This window comes from Thermothielavioides terrestris, chromosome 2 (assembly GCF_000226115.1).
Source record: "Thermothielavioides terrestris NRRL 8126 chromosome 2, complete sequence".
Lineage (NCBI taxonomy): Eukaryota > Fungi > Ascomycota > Sordariomycetes > Sordariales > Chaetomiaceae > Thermothielavioides > Thermothielavioides terrestris.
In genome coordinates, this window is record NC_016458.1 from 8,557,504 (window position 1) to 8,577,046 (window position 19,543).

The following is a 19,543-nucleotide window of genomic DNA, read 5'->3' on the forward strand; positions in this document are numbered from 1 at the left end:
CACGCGTGTAGGCGCCAACTGCTAAGCTGGGCAGACGCTGGCGCTAAATACAAGGATGGGTGTCAGCATCCGGGAGCTACTTGCCGCCCTTCTTCTTCTTCTTCAGCCTGAGCATGGCCAGCAGCAGCTGCCGCAGGCGCCTCTCCTCCTTGCCGCCCATCGTCTTTCTCGGCGCGATGGCGGCCAGCAGCTGCTGCCCCAAACGCTTCTTGTCCCTGCCGTCCATGGCGGCCAGCAGCTGCTGTCGCAGCCGTTTCTCCTTGTTTCCACCCCTCTTTTCTTTCTTTGGCTTGAGCGCGGCCACCGTGAGCTCGACCACCAGCTGCCGCAGGAACTTGTCCGCCTCGCGCTGCTTCATGCTCTTCTTCGCCTTCACGATCTTCTTCGCCTGCTTGCTCTCTTCCTCGCTCGCCTTTTTTTCGCTTTTCTTCTCCTCGCTCTTCTCGTCCTCGCCCTCCGCTTCCTCCTTCACCCAATCGCTGCTCCTCTCATTCTGGACGTTTCTGGCCTCCACGGCGGCGGGCTTTTTCTCCTTGTCCTGCATGTGGAAGGCAGCGAACACGTGGGCGTGGCCTTGGGCGCGCTCCTGTCCGAGCTCGACCTCGTTTTGCTCTGAGGAGTCGGAGGAGGAGTCGGAGGAGGAGTCGGAGGAGGACTCGAATGGCCATTTGCTCTGAAGGATCTCACTGACGGTGCTGACACGGCTGTTAGCACCGCTGGCGTACGTCTTACGCGTCTCCCAACCCGATGCGGGGCGAAACTGACTTCCTGCTGGTGCCAGAACCGGACCTCATCTCGGCTGTGGCGACCCATTTCCTCTCCTCGGCCGCCCTGGCGGCGCGGGCTTTTCTAAGCGCCGTGAGGTACGCGTTTCTCGGCGTCGTCGCCGTTGTAGTTGATGTTGGCGGTGGCGGTTGACGACGGTATTTCGGCATCGCCATTGTTGTTGCCATTGTTGCTGTTGTTTTGATTTGGTGGTGGTGGTTGACAACGGCTGGCGTGACTCGAGAGGAAGGGGATGAGAAAGGAAGAATTTTGGAGAGAGTTTTTGCAGGCACCCTGACAGCTCCGGTATTTACTCGAGCACTACCTTACGGTAAGCGTCATTTGCTGGCAGAAACTCACAATGGCTGGTACATTGCTATTGTTCTCGCTGTCAATAGCCACGATGGCGCTTGTAGGAAGGACCTAAATGTAGCGCTCAACACCGCGCACACTAAGTTACCCGCGAAGGAAGAGGCGCTATTCAAATGCAGGCTATCAATGGCGCTGAATAGCCACACACGATAAACACGCGCATGAGATCAATGGCCGCATCAGGGCAGCAGCGCCGTCGGGTTCTCCCTCAGGGAAGCCATTCGCAATGAGCCCCGCGACGCTCTTGCACAGCATGTACTGCGCGCCTACTGCATTTACGGCGTGCCAGCCTGGCTCACAAAGGCGCCATGCTCGCTGCCAAACCGATCGAGCAGCGTGCCGGCCGGCAGCGTGACATTACCCTTGATGGTCTTCCTCCCGTCACTCCCCCGTCATCGGCCCCATCCGCATCAGCGAGCGTGAACCCATCCTGCGGCGGGCACTCCCATCAGCCATGGGTCTCATTGAACCGGCGGCGGAGAAAACTCGCCAGGACACAGGCCACCGGAACCGTCGTACGGGGCGCGGGGAGGGGGGGTTCTGCTGCTGTGCGAGGGAGGAAGTGGTGGGAGGAGTGCGGTGAGGAGGAGGGAAAGGAGGAGCATGGTGCAAATAAGGGGTATGGATTAGGGGTGGTAGGAAATGGAAAGATAGTTAGCTGCTAAGTTACCCGGGCAATGGGAAAGTTCTCTCGGGGCGGATGGATACACCACAAGGCGAGGGGGACGAGAGACACGACCCCGAATCCATGGTCACTCCCGGCGACGACACACTAATGCGCCTCGTCTACCCCCTTCCCCGGACACCGAGTTGTGATTTACCGGCTATAGCCATACTCCGCACCCACGCTATCACCAAAGGACAGTCTGCGTGATATTGAGACGCACGTCTGCTGTCTCGCACGCCCCGATGAGTAAGCGGTCGCTCCCAGACGGTGACCCTGCTGATGGGCGGCGGCCCTGCATGAGCTGAACCTGAGCCTGCCAGCCGAACTCCAGTCCGCATCGCAAGGCTAATCGGGGATGCATGACCAACAACTGGGAACCAGTGCCGGCGCCGATGCAGCATGCATTCCAAGACGACAGTAAGCTGGACTCGGAGCTTTGTCTGTAGGTAGTCATGGACTCGGTATGGGAGGAACCTAATCACATAGGAGAGGAAATGGCTGAGACTCATCATCCATGAATGCAATTACGGCCTATTGATTATGGAACCAAACGCCGAGTGAAGTACCTTAGACTGACTCCTGCGGAACATCCACACCCAATCAGCTTTACACCGCCATCTTACCCGCCAACGCTACGTGTAGACGCTCTCGGTCCACTGGTTGACCTGCAGCCCCTTCTCGGCCATGTTCGCGTCCCGCAAAAACTCGAGCGGCATCCAGACCAGATGTCCCCTGACGGTGTCCAGCTTCTGCCTGACCTCGTCCGGCGGGAACATGCGGTCGAAGACGTGGCCCGCCTTGACGCCCTTGGCCGGCAGGTAGCCGTTGTAGTCGTCGAATGTTTTGACTTGCGCGGCGTCAGTCTTCGCGGAACCGAACCCTTCAATCAATGCAACGTATGTAGGTAGTACTTGGCTTGGAACTTTGGTAGAGCTTACCGTGGTCATCCGGATCGGCGTGGAACAGCTGCCGGAAGACCCGCGTGTTGGTGGACGCCCGCGACGTCCACAGCTCCCACAGCTCGTCGCTCAGCGGGTCCGCGACCAGCTTCCACGCGTCGTCGCCGTCCCGCACGTCGTTCGGCGAGTCGTCGCCCGGCGGCTGGGCGTCCGGGTCGTTGCCGGCGTCGTGGTCCTGCGGCGGCAGCAGCCCCAGGTGCTCGCGCCAGAGGTACCGCCGCAGTGTGGCCGCGTGCCAGCTGGCCGCGAACGGCTTGCCGTCCATGGTGGACGCGAAGCGGCGCGCGTCCTCCATGACGATGCTCAGCTCGCTGTCGTGGTAGCCCAGCTGGCTGCGGTCGTTGAGGTTGCTGGACCCGCAGACCACGATGCGGTCGTCGACGATGAGCACCTTGGCGTGGACGTAGAGCTCCTCTTGGATCCAGTGGTTGACTTCGTCCTCGGCGTCGCCGTCCCACGGCACGGCGGACACGGGGTCCTGGTCGGCCATGGCGTGGTGGGCAACGGTCGCGGCTGGGTCGCCGTGGGACTCTTCCCCCGTGGCGGCGGCTTCAAATCGCCGCTTGGCGTCCATCTGCTTCATCGCACCGGCCGGGCGGTGTTCTTCGTCGAGGTTATCCTGGAACTCGCCGTTGACCGTCGGCCGCTGCTTGCGCTGCTGGCGCTCCTTGCCCGTGTGGGAGTCCCGGCCGCCTTGAGCGTCGATGGTCCCGTGCATGCCTTCGCCCATGACCTCTTCGGCGTGCGCTCGCTGGACCTCGCTGTACTTGACGCCCGACTCCTTCTCCTGCTTCTTGATGGACGAGGTGCGGTTGAGGCGGTCGTAGCTGCGTAGATTGAAAAAGAAGATGTACTTTCTGGGGTCCACCCCTTCCTTTTGAATCTGCCCGAAGATGCTATGTTCACCCCGGCAGATCGACCTGTACTGATAGTTCATAATTGCTCGCGTTCCAATGGCGCCGTCTTCTCGCAGGTCCCCGGCAAAGCCTGGGATGGCCGGGATGAGGATGATGACGCGGAACTTGCGCTCCTCCTTCGCAGCCCTCAGCACGGCATCCACAATAGCTCTCCCCACAGTGTTTCGGATCGGCAGCTGGTGTTCGCCGGTCGCGGTGATGAAGAACTGGTTCTCAATGTAGACGTAGTGTTGTGCGTTGCGGATAATCTCGCTGTAGGCATTTTGGATGGACTGCTCCGTGAGAATGCCGCTCGACCAGTCAGTGCTGGAGCGAACCACCTGCGCGTGAACGGACCCGCGGTTCTCGAGATGCTTGGTCTCCAGGGGGGAGAGGGGGTGAAGCATGTACCCCCCAACCGGGTGAACGGGCCGCTGCACGCCAACGAGGTCCTCGTCTCCGCCCCGACGGCCTTGCAGCTCGAGCCACTCGAACCTCTCGTTCCGCTTGTACTTGTCCCGCTTGACAAAGTTCCAGCGAAGGACAAAGTGCTCGGCAATGTCATAGACGCAAGGACCGATCAGGCCCATGGACACGTCGTGCCACGGCATGCGGCCTGACTCGGCCTTGTTGAGCTCGTTCTGCTTCCAGTCCTGGACGTTCTTGAAGTCCATGACGCGGTTGTTGTTGAAGTCCTGGCCGGGCCACACCTCGTAGTTGACACCTTCCGGGTGCATGTCGGACAGGGCGTGCTGGTGGTTGTCCCACCGGCCAAAGCAGAGGTCCAAACCACCGATGAAGGCCAACTCGTAGTCTACGACGATGAGCTTCTCGTGGTGCGCCCAGTAGAAGGTCATGTCTGCCGCGTTCTCCAGGACGTTGTGGTCCGGGTGGCGCATGACCTTGATGTTGCCGAAGCCAGGGGAGCCCTCTGGACACAGGGCTTGGAGGGCGTGCTTGGTGTGCTCCGAGTTGCAGGTGAGAGCGGCCTCGATTTCGCGATAGACCATGACGTAGATCTTCACCCCGGCCTCGGCTCGCCGCTTGAGAACCTGGTCGAGACGCCATTCCTGGTTGAAGTACGGAGGGCGGCGAAGGAACAGCTCAGGCGATAGCCACCAATCGGCGATGTAGATGGTTTCCTTAGCGTTCTCAAGAGCCACTGACACGGCCTGTCACTTTGTGAGCGGGCGGAAAGGGGTACAGAGAGGATAATGGGTGGGGACTATGTGAGTTTACCCAGAAGTAGTCTCTGCCATCCACATACCACTTCACCATGTTCCCGTCTCGCTCGGGAAAGTAGGACTGGAAGCGGTGGGAATCTGCAATCCTGCTGCGCTTCTCGTCGCAGGCTTTCTCGTGAGCCTCGTCATGCCGGTGCCGGGGGTTGCACTGCGGCACGGTTTATCAATACGACGGCCCTAGATGGGCATTGGGGATGCCGAAGGGAGGTGGAGGAAATCTGATGTTACCAAATTTGCAAACTTGCCGATCTTGTGCCTGGGACACCATCAGAATCATCCCTGGCGGCTCCCACTAGAATCCACGAGGACTGGCTCTCACTTTTGGTGTATCAGGTGAACTTTGACGTCGTGCAGGTAATGGCTGTTTTGGAGCTTTTCCTTGAGCTCGTGGAAGGGGAGCTTGAGCCTTTGCCCCAGCTCATGCTGCTTGCCCTGAGACTCTTCCGGTACCGCATCCGCGGTCATATCCATGGTGAATTTTTGGTATCGCTGTCCCTGTTATGGGCGCTTAGTATCCTAGCTGGGCAGTGCCGAGCGGTGGTTGAGAATAGTTATGATTCGGTCTCTACTACCTAGTTAACTAGGGTATGAGGCGGCGATGGTGGGTTGAAAAGCAAACTGTACAAGACAATATGCGTAGATCGCTGATGAGCGAGGGATGCACAACCGTTCTGGACAGGAGCACGCGGAATAAGTAGAAACAATGCCTCCCGCATGGACTGGGTTTATGCCTGCGAATTTGGACGTATTTAAACTCTGGAGCCTGCCAATTCGGAGGGCGCTTGGCGGCATTGAAGTCACCTTTACTGGTCTGAGGTTACCCGTGGGCTCATGAACTGCCTGAGAACTCTGCCCCCAAGGGGCCGCCAAGGGAGAGACAACTGGGATGACGTCACGGGCAGGCGGTTCGAGTTGGCACGCCGTTCCTCGGTGACGCAGCATCTATCCGGGAACGCGATTGGAAGCTTGCAAGGTTGTCTCCACTAATCACGGTGAGTGAAACCGTGCTTGCGCCGGTATTCCATCTTCATGGTGCCTATTCGGCTCCCGGTCAAAACAAGAAACTTGTTTCTCATATGTAAAGATTTCGTTCGAGATTCAGATTCGACCGGGCACAGTTCATCTAGCACGACATGGGAAGAGGGGAAACAAATGACTACCAGGTCATTCAGGGATATCCAGGCCATTTTTGTGTACTCGCAGAGCTCGGGCCTCCGAGGACTCCTCATTAACCCCTCTCTAGTGCCTAACCAAGCAGGGCCTCAGATGGTCAGTGGCGCATGCCTTCACAAGACGGTGCTCTGATCCGAAAACAGGACATGCCTTGAGCATAGAGACCAAACCTCACAATCACGCTTCCGAACTTTTAATTCTAAGATCGCTTTTCTTCCCCAGCAATAGTGCCTGTTCCGCATGACCTTGGCTGGCGGTTTGGGCAGCAAAGTGTTCGGGGGCGGGGCATGCGCTGGCGGGGCGCGCTACGTTAGCGATTGACGGATTGGGGTTTCACGACCGTCTCCAACCTCCAATGCTGACCGCCTCCTGTTCCGTCCCCCCAACAACCCCGACTACTCTCCCTCTATCTTCGTCACCACCAACACAGCACACCATGGCTACCGCGCAGATTCCCGAGGGCGGCACGCTACTCGACACCTTCAAGGGGTCCTTCACCCGGGTCCCCATCGATGCCGAGCACGGCAATGCTGTCTCGACGACCGAGTTCCTCGACGCCGCCGAGTCCCTGACCACCATGTTCGGTGCTGCTTCCTGCTGCCCCTCGCTGCGCCGGGCGACGCTTATCTCTTGCTAACTTTGAGCCTGTCCCAGATCTTCTCGGCTCTGTCGCCTTCGCGCCGGTCAAGAAGGACATGATGGGCAACGTTGAGGTGCGTTGTCCCCAAGCCTACCGGGTAGCGTCCCCCGCCTCTGGCAGCAGCTGATGTTGGTTCTTGCTCCCACAGAAAATCAGGAAACGGCAACTGGCTGCGCCCCTCGAGTCCCAGAACCTCCAGGATCTCGTGCGGAATGAGCTCAAGACCAAGTCCCACACTGCCACCGAGGGGTTGCTATGGCTGGTCAGGTAAGGCCGTTCCATTGGCGGACGGGGCTTCCCGCCTGAGAAAGAAAAGGGACGGCTGCTGACCTGCCTCGCACCGCGGCAGGGGCCTCGAGTTCACGTGCCTCGCGCTCAGCCAGAACGTCGCCAACCACGACCACGAGCTGTCGGACTCGTTCCGCAACGCCTACGGCGCCACCCTCAAGCCGCACCACAGCTTCCTCGTGAAGCCCGTCTTCAGCGCCGCCATGAGCGCCTGCCCCTACCGCAAGGACTTTTACTCCAAGCTCGGCTCGGACGAGGAGAAGGTCATGGAGCAGCTCCGCGAGTACCTGGCCGCGCTGGACAAGATCGTGGCCATCCTCAAGGCCTTCCTGGAGAGCAAGGAGGCCAAGTGGTAGACCGTTGGATGTTGGAATACATAGGCGCTACTCTAAACACGCGTGGCATCAAAACCAGGCGGAAATAAAAACGGCCTGTGGCCGTCCCGAGGTTCCGCGAACCATGATCTATATTGCTTGACTGCGCACGCGTCACTGGGCGTTTTGGAGAGGTCCTCCGGCGGCGAGAGTTGCAGCCCCCTGCCAATAACACCGAACGTTCCGCTCGTGTTTGTTTCCCTCCCGTCGTGCTTAGCCCTGGTTGCCCTGGACACTACCTATTCTTCGCGGGGAATATCTAGGGAGGGCTGGCTGCGTTGTGTCCGAACTACCGGCCTTGTTCAGGGGCGACTTTTGCCATATCACATTCGCGTAGGTGTAGTGCTGGTTTCGTGGAGTCCTGAGGGCCTCGACCTGGGGTCAAGTGCTTCCTTGTGGCATCGGTCTCCAAGCAGCAACAAGGTGGGCAGGGGCGCACGTTGATGCCTCAGTTCGGTCTTGCGGGACGAAGACAAGCAAGCCCATCACACGCCTGCATATGGCTCGAAAGAAGCGGCCGGGTGTTGGGTTGTTGGCTGAGGCTGCATCCAGCTGCTGCCCACTGTGTCGAAGGGCGTCCAAAAGGCAGTGAATTGGCCTTCGGTGGCGAGGACTCACACGTGAAGAGCGGCCCCGGGCCTGGCTTGACTTTGCGGCCTTGTCATGCAAGAACGCGGCGCTGGGCGGGTAACTGGAGGGCGCAAGGGGGGCAAGGGGGCCTCGGCGGCGGCCAGCCGTTGAATGCGGCCACTTGTTTTCCCAGCTGTGCAACAGTCCTTTGCCATAGCTTCATTGTCAACCAAAGAGAGAATTGGTCATCTGAAGGTGAGGGTCACAGGCCCACTGCGGCAGGCACTGGCACATGTGTGCGGATTGCATATGTCTTGTCATATGTCTCCGTGCAGCCATGCGTGGGGGTGCGGAATCGTGTTGAGGTTCAACCTCTGCATTGCCCCAAGCAGCCCCCGGTCCTCGGCAAGCCCCGCTAAGCGCCCCGCGGACTCCCAGCTCTTGGCCTGATGCCCCACAGCAGTGGGCTGCCTGCCAGCAGCTTCCATCGCCAGCCTAACCATGGAACCTCAACGTCTTCCCCATCCGTCAAGCATGCCGCCCGATGACATCGCCCATCCAACCCCCGCGCGATCCGGGATGGATTCTCCGCCACGACAAGCAAGCACGCCAAAAAAGACGACTGCGAAGGGGAAAACGAGAAAATCGGACCGGAAGCCTCCCCGGGCGAAGGCAACCAAGGCGGCGTCCTCGCCAGTGCCCATCCTGAGATTGCCACCTGAAATCGTCCTCCTCATCGACGAACTGCTCGTGCTGCAGGATCGCCTCGCTCTCAGCCGCACGAACCGTAAATTTTACACTATCATCAACCCCGTCATTTACCGGGACAATGTTAGGTTCGCCAACGCCTCGTGCCTCTTCTGGGGCGCCGAGAACGGCCAGCTGGGCACACTGAAGCACGCGCTCGCAGCTGGCGCCGACCTGAACGCCTCGGGCCCGTTGCCTGGTAAGATCAGCGCTGGCGACGGCCCTGGCGCCGAGAACGACCACCCCGAAAGCGATGGGAACGGTGACGCCGACCCCGCCGCCGACTTGGAGGAACCGTTGAATCCCAGCTTGGAGCCGTCGTGCACCGCGCTGCACCTAGCGGCTAAGAACGGGCATCGCGATATCGTCGAGTGGCTGCTCGACAACGGCGCTAACATCGACGCGCCCTCATACCGAGTCTGCGACTGCCAGTCCCTTAAGGGCGGGAGGCACCCCTCGCACCGCCTCTCCGAGTGGCCGCGGTGGCGCGCCCTCCACACCGCCATGTGCAACCAAGAACGGGCCGTGGCCGAGTTGCTCCTCTTCCGCGGCGCCTCGCTCGAGCTCGATGCCGCACCCGAGCACAAGCACACGGCGCTCCACTCGGCCGCCGCCCACGGCCTGATCCCCATCATCAAACTGTTGGCGCTGGACGACGTCCACCTCGACGTCAACCAGCGGGACGCCTGGGGCAACACGGCGCTGCACTACGTGTCCGAGATCTGGAGCCCGCGCGACTCGGCCGACATACGAGACACGATCGCGAAGCTGCTTGCCCTGGGCGCTGATCTGGAGGCGCACAACGACAACGGCCACACGCCTTTGCTCAACGCGTGCTACCGGGGCAACTTCGCGGTGGCGCACCGGCTGGTGAGCTTTGGTGCCAATCCGGACCCGCACCGGCACATCCCCCACTTCCGCGACTTCCGGCCGCTGTACTACTGCATGCTGCAGCGCACCGAGTTCTTCGATGTGGACGAGGCGCCGGTCAAGCATGACGAGTTCGAAGGCAACCGCGTGACGCTGATCAAGGCCCTGGTGGATGCCGGCGCCGATGTCAATGCCCGGTTTGACAAGCGCGGCCACCGCAGCGCGACCCCGCTCATGCTTGCCTGCGAGCTTGCAGAGCCGCGCGCCGTGGCCGCCCTCGTCCAGTGCGGCGCCGAGATCCACGCTCAGGACCGCAGCGGGAGGACGGCGCTGTGCTACGCCGTGACGTTGCGCGTCGACCACCGCGGCGAGGTGCCCGAGATCGCATCCATCCTGCTCCGCCACGGGGCCCGCATGGACCTGGAGGAGGAGCCCAACAGCAGCCCGCTCGAGACCGCGATAAAGCACATCCGGTGGGCGGATGACGACGTGCTCGAGGCCATGCTCAGCGTGGCCGACGGGCGAAACCTCACCGAGGCGAAGCTTAAGAACGCGCTGCGGAATTGCGCTTCCTGCGGGAACTACAAGGCGCTGAAGCTTCTCCTCCAGTACGCGGAGCGCGTGTACGAAGTCACGGACGCGGACGTGAAGGAGTACCTCTGCCGTATCATCGAGCAGAGCGACGCATGGAACCAGGTCGAGACGTTCAACTGCATGATGGACTTTGGCCGGCCCGTCTACACGAACGAGATGCTCCTGCTCAAGACCATGTTGCAGCAGAACCGCGAGCTGAGCCTGGCCGTGCTGGAGCGCGGCGTCTCGGTCAGCGAGCCGCGCTTCCACGGCGGCCAGACCTACCTGCATCTCGCGTGCCAGTGGGGTGACCCGGATGTTGTCAGGGCCCTTCTGGAGCGCGGCGCCGACGTCAACGTGTTCGACCACGAGCTGCGGACGCCGCTGTCCATCGCGGTCAGCGAGAACTTCATCTGCATCGCGGTGGAGCTCATGAAGGAGGTTGCCGACCCGTTCCTCGTGCCGCCGGACTCTTTGCTGCAAGAGCTCTTCAGCCAAGACGACGCCGGCGACGGCCCCGACGACGAATGGCGCTTCATCAAGCGGCGCTACCTGACGGCGTTCGACCTCGCCATCCGCGACGACCGCGTCGTGATCCTCAACGAGATGCTCTCGCGCTTCGCGCTGCCCGACATCCCCGCCGGCGCCCGCTTCAGCTACGTCCACCGGGCCGCGCAGAACCCGAACCCGGCCGTGCTCGCGGCGCTGCTCGGCCGCGGCGCCGACCCGGCCGGCGGCGCCCGCGGCCCCGCCGAGCCCGCCGTGCGCCTCGTCCGCCGCGTCTGGGACGCGCCCCGCCCGCCCGACGCCGCCGTCGGCCTGCTGCAAACCGCCAAGCTGCTGATCGACAGGTACGACAGCCCCGCGCTGGCCGCCCTGGTCCGCGAGATCGCCCTGTGCGACGACCCGGACCCCGATCGCCGCGCGCTGCGCGACCTCGTCGTCCGCGAGCTCGGCATCTGCGTGGAGCCGGGCAAGGGCGGTCCCGGGGCCGAGCCGGTCGTCCGCATCGTCAAGACGGACCTGCTGCCGGAGCCGCTTCCGCAGGATAGCAAGGCTTGCAAGGTCATATGATGCCTGCCTGCCGACAAAGTTTGCAAAGTCTTATGATGCCCGTAGTTCCGGGTGTAAGCGTGGTTTTTACCTCCTTTCCCAGGTACCTTTTCCTTTTTCTCCGTTGTTTCGAATTTGCATCAAAAAGCGGGTCGGTTTCAAAGCAGTTTACACAGAACGGATTACGCAAAGAAGCGGGGGCTAGGGTATACGGGACATGTTGCTTGCTTGCTTACGGGGCTGGGCCGGGTTGGAAATGGGCTGGGCTGGGCTTGGGAAACTTGGGGAGCGGATATAAATACTCCCTCAGTGATGCTTTTGTGGGCGTGCTTGGGACGGACGGTGGCATCCGGGACGGCTTGGCTTTTGGTGTATGTGGATGTACGCGCATGATATCACCCATGAAGCGCTTGGGCTGGCTTATGAAATTGATGACGATGATGGGCTCTGGTTGCCTTGCTGAGCACGGATGGGTTGGGATTGATTGTCTCTGACGCTGCTGTCGAATGATGCGTCGGTTCTGGAGCGGCAGTGCCTACTCTAATTCAGTAGTCAAGCAGGAAGACAGTTGCTACCAGCGCCATCGCATGAGTTGAGACATCAGATCTTGAGGAACAGAGGCACTCCCATTGCACCGCGTCCGCCGCCCAGACCGGACGGTTTGAGATGGTGTTTGGAAGGCGGTGGTGAATGGGGACGGCGCAAAAAAGCTGAGTTGGAAATTCCCGTTTAGGGAACGCCGCCAACGGCGAGACTCGAACTCGCAACATTCAGATGGCCTTCTACGGTTCCGTAAAAGTCTGACGCGCTAACCAATTGCGCCACGCCGGCGCGCTGCATGTTGATTGGCTTTGCTCGGATTGTGGGTTTACATGGATTTTGCGGAACTGCCAAGCCGGGGTAAAGGCCATCGCTGCGAACGGCGGGTGTGGGCGGATTGCTTACGTGCATCCTGTTAGGTTTGTCCGAAGGAATCGAAAGTTTCTGGGACTTAGTTAAGGCAGTCTTTCAAGGGGCAAAGCATGTGCCCACGACCTCACTAACATAACGACATTGATACAGGTAGCCTACAGTAAGGACCGCGAGGCGAGAGCTACTAGCGTATAGGATATTGGAGGAAGAGTGTCGATGTTACAGCAATTCCATAATCTCTGGGTGATAATGAACCGGTGTATGTTGTTCTACCGAAAGGGGGGAAAAAAATAAAAAGAAAAGAAAGAAAAAAAGAAAAAAAAAGGAGAAAAAAAAGAAAAAAAAGAAGATGATACCGGATGCTCCTGTATATGTAAATAGATGATGACCCCATCTGGGATAGGCTCTGGGTTAGGGTTGCTCCATGCAGGGTTTGCCCTGCATGGCCCATACGCCCCACACACACACTGCCAAGGATCGACCCTTTTAAAAACACTACACAGATTTTTTAGAACCACTACACAGCCAGGGGTGGTCCGTGCGCCCCCCCAAAAATCTTGCAGCAAGCAGTCACCCTACGCCCCAGCTGACATGTCACCACAGGAATCGCAGGAGAAAAAGCTTAAAAGATCCCAATGGTCAATCGCCACGTCAATTGAAAGAGAGGACTTTTGCAAAGGCGAAAAGAGAGGACTTTTGCAAAGGCGAGTGCAATGGAAGTTCTATCCTACCAAGGTGCCAACGCGAGAAGTTTCTTATCGATAAGAAAAGCCACGTGACTAGCTAAGTGTAAAGTGGAGACATTGTCTCTCGCATTGGCGCTCAATGTAGAAGGCGGTCAAGGTAGGCAATATAACTTCTAGGTTGTTCTGTAGGAAAAGCTTGGCGTGGAATGTTTTGGGGGGGGGCGCACAGACCACCCATGGCTGTGTAGTGGTTCTAAAAAATCTGTCTAGTGTTTTTAAGAGGGTCGGCCAAGGATATCTTGGCAGTGGTGGGAGCCTCCCCACTTTGAATCCATCATCACTCATACCATCAATCTTCCTGCATACTCATATTGCGTGCCACCGCATCAGAAGAAGAGAAAGAAAAAAGAAAACTAGGATCTTTGGTGTTCAACTCGGTATGTGGAGGTTCTATTGGAACAAATGAAAGTGTTGCTCGCAGGGGTAGCAACTACCTTAGAACTCGGCAGATCAGTGGCGATGCCTGCGAGATCCGTTTGTAGTCTTGCTTGTTGGTGTTAAAGAAGGCGTAATAAATTCCACTTACTAGATTTGGTGCACAAAGTCCCTCCGCCGTAAGTCATTCTGCTAGTTCGAGACCTGACCAACCCTCGCATATCCAGTTCCATAACCGGTGCACACCTAGCCCGGAGATATGTTTGGGCATAGACCGTGGGGTTAGTTAGGAAACTCCTGTAAGCCGAGCTCTGGGTAACTCTCTATGGCAACAGCGCCCGACGTCCTTCAAGTTCGCAGAGAATTGTACCAGCGGAAGACTCGTGCTCGGGGCCGAAGCTGGTGATACCTCGCCCAAACATCGTCCATGATTTGCGCTGGGGATCGACCACTCTCCGTGTAGGCGCACGCTTTCAAAGAGACCGGAAGCGGAGGCAGATGAGGCAACGGGAGCTCAGTGGAGGCTTTTCTGTGTCAGAACCTGGGCCTCAATACCGGGGGCTCGGCACCCACGGGCCATACTGCCGTAATTAGGATCCACCAGAGCCACAGATCTGGATGCCCAGAGTAGCCCTCTCCCACACACACACTTTGATCAATACAACGAACAACACCATCATTGATCACCATCTCTGTGTATCAGGCACTTCGTGATAGCCTCATTGCTTCCATCCTGCGCAGTAGCTCTGTCATTCTGTTGTGTTTTCTCGTCATGTCAAAGTGCCGTCCCCCTGAGCTCAACCCACAGCCTGTAGCTGCTGTTCTCCAATTCCACGGCCTTCGCTATCTATCGGGAGAAACGCCGCCCTGTTGCCCCAGCCATGCACCAGTCTGACAGCCTACCGTGAAGCACTAATTAGCTGCCTCTTCAGGTTATACTTTTCGTGTCGCCTCCATCCATGCAGTCTCCGTCAGGCAATTTCTCGAGCTACGATCATCATTGGCTTTCTTCCCATTTTCAGTCGCATAAAGTCTTGAGTTGAGATCAAAATCATAGCCGACCTCGGCAGTCGCTGCGCCGTCAAACATTCACGCTCCCAACGCCCGGCAGCCCCAAGCTACCCAGCCACGACATGTCCTCCAACCCAAAGAGCAGCGCATCCGGGTCAAACGCCAAGTCCTGAAACAACACATCCTGCCACGGAACAACCGCCGCCGCAGCAGGAGCAGCAGCAGCAGCATCCCCACCTCGCCCCGCCTCAGCCGCCCCAGCCGGCACCTGTGCATCACTGCCATCACCACCAGCACAAACACCAACACCATTACCATCACCACCACCCCCATCCCTCACCTGCCCCTGCCCCTGTCCCAAGCCAAGACACTGCCCGCCAGCCGACGAAACCCTCTCAAACATGGCCAGACACTGCCCCACGAACGCCGGACACAGGTGCTCGTGCGCGCGCAGCGCCGCCCTCGCGCGGGCCCACGACTCCGACACCACAGCAGCTGCTGCTGCGCAGCCCTCCTGTTGTTCCACCCGCTGCGCCTGCCCCTGCTGCCCCTGCTGCCCCTGCGGCCCCTCCTGCTGCTGGCATAACAGCCCCGGCTGCAGCGCGGCAGCCATCAGCACGGTGGCGGCCACGTGCAGGTAGAAGAGGCGGTACCACCAGGGGATGGTGAGGATCGTCGGCGCGCTGCTGCCGCCGGGTGGTTCGTGGTTGTTGCTGTTGTTTGTGTTGAGGCACGCGTCGTCGACGAGGGCGATCAGCTTCTGCGCGTTTTCCACGCACAGCAGGGCGCAGTCTCGTACGATGCGCGCGTGCAGGCTGTTACTGCCGCTGCGGTCTGGGGAGGTCGGGTTGGTGGTGGTGGTGGTGGAGGCGGGAGGGTGGACGGGTCGGCGTGAGAGGCAGTGACGCGCCAGCAGGGGGCGAAAGAGCGAGATGCGGCCGTGGATGAGGCTGGAGAATGTCAGTGGGTCGATTGCGGTGACAGGAATACAGGCTCGCCTCAAAAACCGCGAGGAAAAGGGGGGGAACAGGGAGTGCGGTGGTTGGTGGCCCTACCGCAGCTGGAGGAGCAGCGCCTGCTTGTACGACCAGGGGTCTACGCGCGCATCGACGTGGCCGTGGCGGAGCGACCGCGGCAAGCTGTCCGCCCACCTGTCTAGGCAGGCGTCGAATCTGGAGACGTTGCTGAAGTGGTCGTCGACGCGGTACAGCGGCGGCAGGCCCAGCTTGTCCGGGACGTTGCTGCGGACGGCCATGTGCGAGAGCGAGATGTGGTTGGAAACCTCGTACAGCTCCATGATCTTGGCGAGGTAAACGCCTGTCTGGTCGACACCTGAGCCACCCTCTCCGCCATCTCCCTGGGTGGCGTGGCGTGATGGTTGCGCCGTGACGGGCAGAGGCGATGGGAGCATCACCATCGGCGTCCGCCCTGCTCCCCAAGACGTCATCCTGGTGCGAGCGCATTAGCACCCGCAGCGTTTGTTCCACGTTGTGTGGGGCCGATGACCGGGTCAACGACGAACCTGTCCATGTAAACACAGCATTGCCACAGCTGCTCCTTGAAGCTGCGGGGGACTCGATCCGAGGGGTCGTCCACTGAGGCGCTGGCCTTGTCGAGACCGATGCTCTGTGCCATTCGCACGGCAATGCCGACGGCCATCCAGGTCTGGTGCGGGTTGCTGGAGCACTGAAGATAGCGGGCCGCGAGGAGCAGGCTCTGCACCAGCTCGACCGAGGGGGCCTGCCACAAGACAGTCTCGACGCGAAGCAAGGCCCAAGCGCGGCGGAAGTATGCGTTGCCCGCTCGATTTCTCTCCTCTGTGGGCACGTTTTCCTGCAGCTGCGTGGAGAGGGCGAAGACAGTGTTGAGCGTGCTCAGGAAGATGCGCTCGTCGGTATGATCCTGCAACGGGTGGCCGGCGAACACGGCCTCGTACAAGCGGCTGAAGAGTCCGGGCTCGAGCATGGGCTCGAGTGGCTGGATGTACTGCCAGAACAAGTCCACCAGGCGGTCCGCATGTCTCCGCTGGGGGAGCACGTTGTGGTCAATGCCGCCGGGTAGCGGATCAATATCCAGGCGCAGGTCGAACAACGGAGCATCGGACAAGGGCGCCGAATGAATGACCCTTTTGCTTGGAGCAATACCCAGTCGCGCGTCTATCGCGGCTTTCACCTCGCCGGCAAAGGCGCCATGGACCACGCCGGAAGGCGGGTCTGTGGATTCCGTCAGGTCTGACCCGCATGACCCTTGCAATTCGACGTCCAGAGAGTGAGGTGATGTTTTGCTCCCTGGCGAAGACACGCCGCTGTGTCCCCGTCCAACGACTTGAATGCTCTGACTGGTGGTGGCCCAGAAGGGCCCGGGCCTGTAGGAGCAAGAGCTGCGTCTCTTCACACACAGGTTGCATGCTGATACAACAACATTGATCAGTTACCGGGCCAAGTGTGCTCCAGGGTGGACGTGGGCTGGGGGTACACTGCTCAGGGCAAACACAAGATGGGCGATAGCCTCGCAGAAAAGAGCGTGTCACCGGTCAGCGAGCGTGTCACATAATTACCTGGCCTGGCGCCGTCGCACTTCTTCTTGCTTATCCGGCAGCGCTCGCAAGCAATGGCTATCTTCAGCCTCCTAGAGCGCCGCATCGGGCCCGGCAATCCCTCCGTGTTCGACATGTCGGATATATCTTGCTGCTCGCAATGCGCCGAAATGGGCGTGAGTTGGCGGAATGAATGACCCAGGCGGACGCCAGGAGGCGGAAGGGAGCGGAAGACTGGCGGAAGGGCCGCTGATAGGATGTGCGTCTTGCGTAGGCAGCCAGTCATGATCGACGAGACCCAGCCCAAGCTCCACTATCCTAGACATTTACCCCTTGTCGATGGCGGAATGCCGTCCTGGGAGACGGGACCAGCGATCATTGGCTGGAGCTTACTGTGTACGCTGAGGGCACGCTCCCTTATAAGTCCTCAGCAACATGAAGCCGAGTCTCCGGAAGGAAGCAAAGATTGGGGATAGCAACAAACAGTCGTATCGCCATGCTGCCAGTCGATTTCAGCCCAGCGCCACAGCAGGCGACCACAATCTCGGCCAGCGTAAACACTGCGCTCACTGGCCCCGACGACTCGGACGGGAACGAGAAAGTGCATGAACCGAACCCGTCGCTACGGTCTCTTGCTGCCGGCAGTTTGCAGGACGGCGAGGACTTGCAAGAACAACAGCAGCAGCAACAACATCGCATCGTCGAGTTCCTCCCCGGCGACCCGACGAACCCTATGGAGTTCTCGGCCGCCAAGAAGTGGTTCATCACGTCCATCGTGACAACATCGATCCTCGCCATCACGTTGACCTCGTCAGCCTATTCCTCGTCAGCCGTCCAAGTCATGGCCGAGTTCGACGTCAGCTCCGAGGTGTTCGCCCTCGGCATCTCCCTCTTCGTGCTGGGCTTCGCCGTGGGGCCCGCGCTCTGGGCGCCGCTTTCCGAGCTGTACGGCCGGCAGGTCCTGTTCGTCGTCACGCACGGCTTCGTCACGGCCTTCGTCGCCGCCTCGGCGGGCTGCAACTCGATGGCCTCGCTGCTGGTCTTCCGCTTCCTGGCCGGCACCTTCGGCGCGTCGCCCATGACCAACTCGGGCGGCGTCATCGCCGACATGTTCCCGCCGGCCCAGCGCGGCCTGGCCCTGACCTTCTTCTCCGCCGCGCCCTTCATGGGCCCCGTCTTCGGCCCCGTCATCGGCGGCTTCGTCACCGAGACCGTCGGCTGGCGCTGGGTCCACGGCGTGTGCGCCATCTTCGTCGGCCTCGTGTGGATCGCCGGCTCCCTGCTGCTGCCCGAGACGTACGGCCCCGTGCTGCTCAGTCGGCGAGCCGCGGCGCTGACGCGCGAGACGGGCCGGCAGCACGTCAGCGTGCTGCACGCGGCGCGCGCTGGCAGCGGCAGCGGCAGCGGGGGCGGCGGGAGTTCGTCGCCCGCCGCCGTCTTTGGCCGCGCGCTCAGGCGGCCCTGGGCGCTCCTCTTTCTCGAGCCGATCGTGCTCGTCGCGTCGACCTACCTCGCCATCCTCTACGGCATCATCTACATGTTCCTGGGCGCCTTCCCGATCGTGTACCAGCGCAACCGCGGCTGGAGCCCCGGCGTCGGCGGGCTGGCCTTCCTCGGCCTGGCCGTCGGCATGCTGCTCGGGCTGGCCTACACCGTGCTCGACAACGGGCGGTACCAGCGGCTGCTGGCGGCGGGGCGCGCCACGCCCGAGTCGCGGCTGCCGCCGGCCATGCTGGGCGCGCTGGTGCTGCCGGCGTCCATGTTCGCCTTCGCGTGGACCAACGGGCCCGGCGTGCACTGGGCCGCCAGCATCGTCCTCTCGGCCCCCTTCGGCTTCGGCTGCGTGCTGGTCTTCCTGTCCATCCTCAACTACCTGCTCGACGCCTACACCATCTACGCCGCCTCGGTGCTGGCGGCCGGTGCCATCCTGCGGTCCTTCTTCGCCACCGCGTTCCCGCTCTTCGTCTCGCAGATGTACGCCAACCTCGGCATCCACTGGGCCAGCTCCGTCCCGGCGTTTCTGACGGTCCTGTGCATGCCGTTTCCGTTTCTGGTGTACAGGTACGGCGCGGCGCTGCGCATGAAGTGCCGGTATGCCCACGAGGCGGCAATGCTGCTGGCTAAGATGCGCGGGACCCAGTCGGGGGAGGCCGCCGAGGAGACGCCAGCGTCTGCTTGAGGACCTCAAGGACCCCGGGGGGGGGGGGGGGGGGGGGGGGGGGGTGGGGGGGCAGCAATCGAAAGCGCAAGTGATCTGACGCACGGCGTCAAGACGAGCAGCCGTTGGGTGATGTGGAGCCTGGCGGGTGTTGTACCTATTATATGCAGGTCCAGAGAGAGTTGATGGAAATCTCCCCGATAAATGGTTGACTAAACACAAACGGATCTTGGGCGATAGATAGATGCGAATTAACTTGATCGATGACAAGGCACGCTTCCTCGCCGGGATCAAACCGAGCAGCGTGAGCTGGCCACCCTGCCTCGGGCTTTGCGTTACGAGTTCAAGGAGGCTCAGATTCTGTCGAGACAAGAGGTTCTCAGTCTTGGAGCTGGTTAACCGAGATGTGTATTTTGAGGACACTAGGATTTGCATATCACAGTGTTTCGTTTGAATCCCGCTCGATGTCAGAATATACGGCCCTGAGCAAGAAGTCCCAATAGCGAAAATGGGGCACCAAGAGTTATTAGCTCAGTGGTTCAACACTCGAGTTAAGCAATTACACAGGTGAGCTTCTGGTCGTTTGACCGCCAACAGTCTGCCTGGTGAGCTTT

General features: G+C 60.3%; 6 protein-coding genes and 1 non-coding gene across 7 annotated transcripts; 3 read left to right on the forward strand and 4 right to left on the reverse strand.

Moving 5' to 3' along the window:
• Positions 1-76: 76 nt before the first annotated feature.
• THITE_2129091 (uncharacterized protein) lies at positions 77-953 on the reverse strand (the record flags this gene model as incomplete). Its single annotated transcript, XM_003653438.1, has 2 exons — positions 77-704; positions 766-953. The coding sequence occupies 2 exons, from the start codon at positions 951-953 to the stop codon at positions 77-79; spliced, it is 816 nt and encodes a 271-aa protein (XP_003653486.1).
• A 1,235-nt stretch (positions 954-2,188) lies between these two features.
• Positions 2,189-5,803, reverse strand: THITE_2115977 (uncharacterized protein). Its single transcript, XM_003653439.1, has 6 exons — positions 5,476-5,803; positions 5,223-5,392; positions 5,132-5,159; positions 4,899-5,051; positions 2,743-4,831; positions 2,189-2,651 (listed from the first exon to the last, which is right to left on the reverse strand). Exons 2-6 carry the CDS (start codon positions 5,372-5,374, stop codon positions 2,437-2,439), a joined length of 2,637 nt encoding a protein of 878 aa, XP_003653487.1. The 5' UTR covers positions 5,375-5,392; positions 5,476-5,803; the 3' UTR covers positions 2,189-2,436.
• Positions 5,804-6,512: 709 nt separating this feature from the next.
• Positions 6,513-7,519, forward strand: THITE_2095804 (uncharacterized protein; the record flags this gene model as incomplete). The annotated part of the gene is made up of 4 exons (XM_003653440.1): positions 6,513-6,660; positions 6,731-6,789; positions 6,865-6,983; positions 7,066-7,519. The coding sequence occupies 4 exons, from the start codon at positions 6,513-6,515 to the stop codon at positions 7,358-7,360; spliced, it is 621 nt and encodes a 206-aa protein (XP_003653488.1). The 3' UTR covers positions 7,361-7,519.
• A 930-nt stretch (positions 7,520-8,449) lies between these two features.
• On the forward strand, positions 8,450-11,474 carry THITE_2115982 (uncharacterized protein). The gene has a single exon (XM_003653441.1). The coding sequence runs from the start codon at positions 8,528-8,530 to the stop codon at positions 11,210-11,212; it is 2,685 nt and encodes an 894-aa protein (XP_003653489.1). The 5' UTR covers positions 8,450-8,527; the 3' UTR covers positions 11,213-11,474.
• A 457-nt stretch (positions 11,475-11,931) lies between these two features.
• On the reverse strand, positions 11,932-12,022 carry THITE_t62. Its single transcript has one exon. It is a non-coding gene; the product is annotated as a tRNA-Lys (tRNA).
• A 2,331-nt stretch (positions 12,023-14,353) lies between these two features.
• On the reverse strand, positions 14,354-16,880 carry THITE_10741 (uncharacterized protein; the record flags this gene model as incomplete). Its single annotated transcript, XM_003653442.1, has 6 exons — positions 14,354-14,472; positions 14,605-14,770; positions 14,855-15,185; positions 15,291-15,683; positions 15,758-16,643; positions 16,793-16,880. Coding segments are annotated over 6 exons (1,983 nt in total), but the record flags the coding sequence as incomplete, so codon positions are not given.
• Positions 16,846-18,950, forward strand: THITE_118371 (uncharacterized protein; the record flags this gene model as incomplete). Its single annotated transcript, XM_003653443.1, has 2 exons — positions 16,846-16,947; positions 17,451-18,950. The coding sequence occupies 2 exons, from the start codon at positions 16,846-16,848 to the stop codon at positions 18,948-18,950; spliced, it is 1,602 nt and encodes a 533-aa protein (XP_003653491.1).
• Between the last annotated feature and the right edge of the window lie 593 nt (positions 18,951-19,543).

Excerpts from the sequence above, each read along its gene's own strand:
- THITE_2115977 (XM_003653439.1), bottom strand. The coding sequence starts at position 5,374 with ATGGATATGACCGCGGATGCGGTACCGGAAGAGTCTCAGGGCAAGCAG. Across the intron at positions 5,160-5,222 it reads GTTCACCTGATACACCAAAA|GCACAAGATCGGCAAGTTTG; the intron begins GTGAGAGCCAGT and ends ATGGTGTCCCAG. Across the intron at positions 2,652-2,742 it reads CGCCGATCCGGATGACCACG|TCAAAACATTCGACGACTAC; the intron begins GTAAGCTCTACC and ends ACGCCGCGCAAG.
- THITE_2115982 (XM_003653441.1), top strand. The coding sequence starts at position 8,528 with ATGGATTCTCCGCCACGACAAGCAAGCACGCCAAAAAAGACGACTGCG.